General features: G+C 59.1%; 1 protein-coding gene across 1 annotated transcript; it reads right to left on the bottom strand.

Moving 5' to 3' along the window:
- Positions 1–647: 647 nt before the first annotated feature.
- OLIG2 (oligodendrocyte transcription factor 2) lies at positions 648–3,899 on the bottom strand. Its single transcript, XM_019662809.1, has 2 exons — positions 3,749–3,899; positions 648–3,002 (listed from the first exon to the last, which is right to left on the bottom strand). Exon 2 carries the CDS (start codon positions 2,929–2,931, stop codon positions 1,960–1,962), a length of 972 nt encoding a protein of 323 aa, XP_019518354.1. The 5' UTR covers positions 2,932–3,002; positions 3,749–3,899; the 3' UTR covers positions 648–1,959.
- Between the last annotated feature and the right edge of the window lie 2,394 nt (positions 3,900–6,293).

A 6,293-nucleotide genomic window follows, 5' to 3' on the forward strand; every position in this document is an offset into this window, starting at 1 on the left:
GCTAGCCGTTCCCAGCACCTGACACTTTCTTTGCAGTTCAAGGCCAGGGTGGGCGCCGGGGGAGGGTTGTGTATAGCTTGGGGAAGAAAGCGAAGGGCGAGTGGATCCCGCACTGACCGCTCAAGCAGCGCTTTGCCGGGAATGCAATGGCACTGAGGACCCGGGACCCCACGTGGCCGGTCTGCTTCTGAAGCCTAGGACAGACGCCTGAGAAGCATGGAGGCTGGCAAGCAACCTCCTGTGATCAGAGAGAAAATAAAATCCCGGCAGGGCAGGAGACCTGAGCGCCGGGACACCCAGCCCAAGGCACGGCCCTCGCCCCTAAGGCCCAAAGTTCTGCGCGCAGGGAGCGACATTTTCACTTTCAACTAACTCAATCCTCAAAAGAAGGGGAAAGGAGTTCCGGATTAGACGTCAGAAAACAAAAATAAGAACAAATGAGTTGTGAGAAACACCTGGAGGATGTGTGTGGGGGAAGGGGTGGCAAGAGAAAGAGAATAAACAGCTCCCTCATCCAGTACGAAACCAGCGGAAGGGCCCCCAAATCCAGCCCCAACAGACACAGTCCCTCACCCCCTGCCCCTCGCCCCCAGACACCCGAACCTTCTCCCACCCACACGGCTGGAAAACACTCGACTTACTTTAAATTTTATTTAAAATCTCGACACTCGATCATTTATTTCGTTTTGCAACCAAACAAGTAATAAATATTATTTAGCACTTTTTTCTTTTTACAAAAATAAAACAGATGATACACTCTCTGCGAGGGGCAGCGGTCAGAGGAGGGATGTTATGTGGCAGACGCTGTGAAGCCCAATTGTAACGCTGGCAGCGCTGAGGCGGTTTGCGCGGACGCAGGAAGCACGTGGAGTTTGTCATTTGTGTTAAACGTGGCAAAAAGAAACCAATACAGAGGAAACCCGGCTTAGACTCGGGTAGGACTGGCAGTCACGTGAGCATACAGCTTAGCAGCACGCACTTACCTCATCGCTGATATTATATTTACACACCCAAGAAAGAAAAAATTAAAAAGCCAACAGAACCCCCAAATAACCCAAACTATATTCACAGCAACAGCCTTTGAGTTCTGTCAAACTCTCAGGTATCAATCACCACAAGTGCCCCAGTCGGGTAAGGAACCCAATCACTTTGTGCTCAGAGACAGAAAGAATGGGGTGGGGAGTGGGGAATTCCATTTAAAGATAACTGAAAAACACCCGCTCCTCAAGCCGACGGTTTTAGGTTGTTCCAATCCACAGGTGGTTCTATACTGACTGTCTATAAAGCTAGTTTGTATTGTGGAAAAAGGGACATCGACAGATTTTAAAACCACAAGCCTTAAACCAGTAAGACGAGGAGGACTGGCAACAGCTCTCAAACGGTGGTGGGTTTACCAGATACTGAGATTGGACACGACCCGTAAGTGCTTCTGGTACCAAATGTCAGCTTCCAACTAACTCCTAGTCCCTGGCCCAAGGCCAGAGACGACCCTTGCCTGCGAGGCCTGAACCCGACGGCCGCCCCGGGAGCGCTGCTCCCGGAACCGCCTACCCGCCAAGAAAGGCGAACGGAGAGGGAGTCCCTAACGCTCCTCTCCCGCCCCATCACCCCGCGAAACGAAGTGCAGCCCAGGCTGAGTGAGTCCGTGTTCCCCGGGAAATCAGTTTTTTGAATCATCTCTTTTTGCAGGGGAGGGGGATTGAGGAAGGGGTGGACATCGCGGTGCCTTCTTATAAAATGGTGTCTACGGACCCGCGCTGTTTAAAGAGGGCTAACCCGGGTCGCTCCACTCACTCCCCACAGTTGAGTGCTGGAGTCCTCACCATCGCCCCCCACCCCCAGCCCAAGGTCTTGAGCTCCTCCTCTGGGCTGAGCTCCCCGGCCCCCGCCTCGGCCGGTCCTCGCTTCCCCTCAGCCTCCGGATCTCCCGCTCGCCAGAGCGCTCCGGCGCGGGTCGGCTCACTTGGCGTCAGAGGTGAGGCGCGGCAAGCTCCCGGCGCCCATGGCCGACACGTGGTGGTGCGGCGGTGGCACCTGGCACATGCTGCAGGGGCAGGGCATGCCGCCCCAGTGCTGGAAGCCGCCGCCGCCCCCGCTGCCGCCGCCCCCGCCCCCCAGCGGGGCCGCAGCTGCCGCCGACGGAGATTTCAGCAGGCCGTGCGGGGGCCGAATGGAGCCGACTGACGACAACCCGGAGCCGGGAAGGGAGGCGCTGGACACGGCGGCGGCGGCGGCCGCGGCGGCGGCGGCCGCGGCTGCGGGAGGCAGGATGGGATGGTGCACCGCGGGATGGTGCGCCGCGTGCGCGGCGGCCGCCGGGTGCGCGGTGGCGGCGGGCAGGGGCGCCGAGTGCGCCAGGCCGCCGCAGGCCGACGGGTGGAAGCCCGCGTGGTGGCCGCCGTAGATCTCGCTCACCAGTCGCTTCATCTCCTCCAGCGAGTTGGTGAGCATGAGGATGTAGTTGCGCGCCAGCAGCAGCGTGGCGATCTTGGAGAGCTTGCGCACCGACGGGCCGTGAGCGTAAGGCATGACCTCGCGCAGCCCGTCCATGGCGATGTTGAGGTCGTGCATGCGCTTGCGCTCGCGGCTGTTGATCTTCAGGCGTAGCTGCTGCAGCTCGGGCTCCGTCATCTGCTTCTTGTCCTTCTTGGTGGACGACGCAGCGGCCGACGACGTGGACGACGAGGTGCTGGACGAGGAGGACTTGAAGCCGCCGCCGCCCAGCTTGTCTCCGGGGTGCACGCCCGCAGCGCCCATGGCGCCACGCAGCTCGGCGCTCAGCTCTGGCGGGCAGTCGCTCGGCGTGGACGAGGACACGGTGCCCCCTGTGAAGCCGCTGCCGCTGCTGCCCTTGCTCCGGGCCGGCAGAAAAAGGTCATCGGGCTCCGGCGACGACGGGCGGCTGGACACCAGGCTGGCGTCCGAGTCCATGGCCCCAGGGATAGTCGCGGCTGTCGCACGGTCCTCCCTCCCTCGGCCCTCAGAGCTTCCACGCACACCTCCTGAGGAGAGGAGAAGAAACAGGAGAGACATAGAGATCGAAGCGCCAAGCGAGAGAGAAAAGCTGCTCCCGCTTGCACCGCAGCGCGCGGTCCAGGGGCGGGGAGGGGAGTGGTCGCGTCGTGTCCGCCTCGCGATCTCCGGCCTTCCTTCCGGGGGCACCCAGGTAACGCATAGGAAACCCGTTTCTTTCCCTCCCCACAGCCTCCTCTCCGCTCTCATCCACAGGTTGTTTCATTCCAGGGGACAGTGGATGTCCCTCAGTGAGGGTGGCATTTAGAGGCTTTATGTCTTCAGTTAGGAATGAGGAGGCTGGATCTCCAGGGCAGGAATCAACGAGTGCCAAGTGAGAGTTTTTCTTTGGAGAAGGTGAGCTCTAAATAGAGAAGTATTTACTTAGTTCCTCAAACACAGACACCCTATCTCCATCGACACCGCGGAGTAAACACACGCACCCAGCGCCCGCGCGGGGCCCAGATTCCGTGCGTTGCGCCGGGGGGCCGCGGGGAGCTCGCCAGCTGACGGTGACTTGGGCAGAAGGAGCTGTGGTCGCCCTGACTTCTCGCTTTGGGGAGAAAGGGATGCTGCGGTGAGTGTGAGGTGGGTCAGAGCCTCGAAAGCGCTCGGAACTGGCAGGCAGGGGTTGGGATCAGGGACCCCTCTATTGGAGCTTCCTGGGTCGTGGCCGAGTGGAGGGCATCTGTCCCTGGGATGTAGACTGGGGCTGCTGGGGGGCGGGGACACTTACTGTGGAGGCAATTCGAGGAGTTCGTTCCCAAAAGCCGCAGTGGAGAACCGGGCTCCCGGCGCTGAGGTCGCGTCGGTCTATATAATAAGCATCCGCACCTTTCCGGGCTCGGCTGCTTTTATAGCCCGGTGGCAGCGGCGACCGCGGCGGCGGTGGCCGCGGCGGGGGCGGGGAACAATGTGCGGGTCCAGGAGGGGCCTCGGCGCCAATGAGCAGAGCCCGCGGGGTGGTGGTGGGGGTGGGGGGGGGCTGGGAAGCTGATGTCATCCGGGCTAATTCCGCTCAATGAAACTCGCGGGTCCCGGCACACGCCTCCTCCCCGCGTGCAGCCAATGGGCGTCCGCGGCCCGGAGATTCTTGGGGAGGGACTTGAGGAGGGACCGCGGAGGATGTGCGAGACGAGAGTGGGAGGGGGAGCGCGGGCTCAGCGCGGAAGTACCGAGGGCCGATCGCGGTTGGGACCGCGGGGGAGAGGGAGTGTTGTCAAATTTGTATAAAAATATAGAGTCAGGTTGGGGGATGGGGGTGGGCTGGGAGCTCTGCAGACAAACGAACGTGGTACCCTACGCGGTCAGATCTTTTGGGGTGCGCGCGGGTAATCTTGGCGACGCAGGAGCTGGGGCTGGCGTCTCCTCCCTTGATTTCTCTTTCTCTCTGGGTTCTGAGTCCGCTTGTCCCCGTCTCATAGTTTTCATCGACACGTGGGCCTTTTGGGGCCCCACTCTAAACGGTGACATATACAAAGCGCCTACGTTCTTCGCCCTAAGCGCTCGTATTGGAGGTGGCCGCTGCGGTAGCTCGGCGGGCGGCCCGTAGCGCCCCCAGCTGGGAGCAGGGTCTTGCCAGGCAGAAGACATGGAAGGAAGGAAGGGAGCGACTCCAGAACTATGTTTTGAAGAAATCAAAACTCTTTATAACGTTGAGGGTGATGTAGACCCAGGGAAGAGTTCTTTCCGCACAGTAATCGCGCTACTACAGGGGCAGAGTCCAGCCCAGAGTTAAGCAACCTCGTCCCCCACCTCCAGCTATGAACCGGGACCCCGATGAGGGTATTTTCAGCATCATCTTTGTGGTGGTCACCACCACATGAGGCATGGGGCAATGTTAGTTTGTCTGCAGAATGAGTTATTTAGACCTGGGCAAAGACTTAACGTTGTGTCAGACAGCGAGAGCCAACCACTTGCGGCCGCGTTCGTACACGTTTTACCCAGACCCGGAAACCCTTGACCGGAAGGAATTAAAGCCTGTCTAGAGAAGGGCCTGCGGCAGTTCAGAGGTGCTGTGACACATCTACCCATTTTATAGATGGGAAAATCGAGAGACTATGTCTGCAGCAAGTCCACAGAAAAAATTGCTAACCCTTTACACAGCAGCCCTGCCTGGCTGGACTGCAGACGGCAGCATTGGTGGTTCCTTACAGTAGAGGCGGCCAGCGATCTCTAAACTTATCCCTGAGCTGAATCTCTCACATCCACACACTTCGAGTACAGAAGTTTGTTTCTGCAGATCCAAGGGCTGTAGGCCTTGGTACTGCACCCTCAGAAACATACCCCAGCCCTCTCACCCAGGGAAAGTTAGGGTCCTCTGGTTACTTAGGATGTTTGGGAGCTTTTAATTTGCATGCACGGCTTAAAAACAAGCAATCAAATAAACATAGTAAGCAATTCGCCTTCAAGTTAGCAAAGTTACAATATAAGCAAACACAAAAAAAGAAACCCACAATATTGCTCCCAATTCCCTGGAAAGTTTACGCCAGAAAGACCAGTGGGCTCTCCCCTTCGCCCCAATCTCGTGCCTTCTGGAGCACTATTTTTTCTAATCCGCGTGTTTCCCAGCTGGCTCTGCAGCCATCCGTTAAATATGTATTTAAAACATGAAGAACTGAAGCGTGGAGATATGTCGTCCAACGGTTCTGGAGGATGACCCATAACCGCTCAATTAGGAGAATCTGTCACAGTGAGGAACACGGGGGGAGGGGGAGTGGGGATGAGGAAGGGCTCGGTTATTTGAGGATCATTCCTTTGGGCCTCCCGGGCCACCGGCAGTGAGGACAATCGTGTGGGGGGGTGCGCACTGGGCTACCCGCCTGGGCGTGGACTTGTGTTCACGCCAGTGTATCTAATAAACACCAGCAGGCACAACGAGCGCGCGCCCCGGGTGGCAGCCGCTGAGGTTCGTCCAGCGGGTGGCACGTGTCCCGGAGCCCCAATTCCTTCTGGGGTTGCTTGCAGCCGGTGAGGGTCCTGCGTTCGATCGCCGGAGGGCGCGGTCTCGGATTCTTGAAGCGCTTGCTCCAGGGGCTGGAGTTGGAAATTGGGGTGAAGGTTGAGGGGGCTGCCCTGGCACAGCGCGAGTTTAGAGCCTGGGAAGGCAGAGTCCGGAGGCTGGAGAGCTGGCTTACTCGCCAGGCTCCCGCGTGGACGCCCATAAGGACAATCCAGGCTCCAGCCCCGCGCTACCGAACGGAGGCAGCAGTGGTGGCTCTCCTGGGGCTGTGCAGCGGTACTTCACGGTCCTCACGCCCCACGCCCGGAACTCGGGTTGG

The sequence above is a fragment of the Hipposideros armiger genome, unplaced genomic scaffold, assembly GCF_001890085.2.
Source record: "Hipposideros armiger isolate ML-2016 unplaced genomic scaffold, ASM189008v1 scaffold_381, whole genome shotgun sequence".
In the NCBI taxonomy this organism is placed as follows: domain Eukaryota; kingdom Metazoa; phylum Chordata; class Mammalia; order Chiroptera; family Hipposideridae; genus Hipposideros; species Hipposideros armiger.

Coding starts and splice junctions, on each gene's coding strand:
- OLIG2 (XM_019662809.1), bottom strand. CDS start 2,931: ATGGACTCGGACGCCAGCCTGGTGTCCAGCCGCCCGTCGTCGCCGGAG.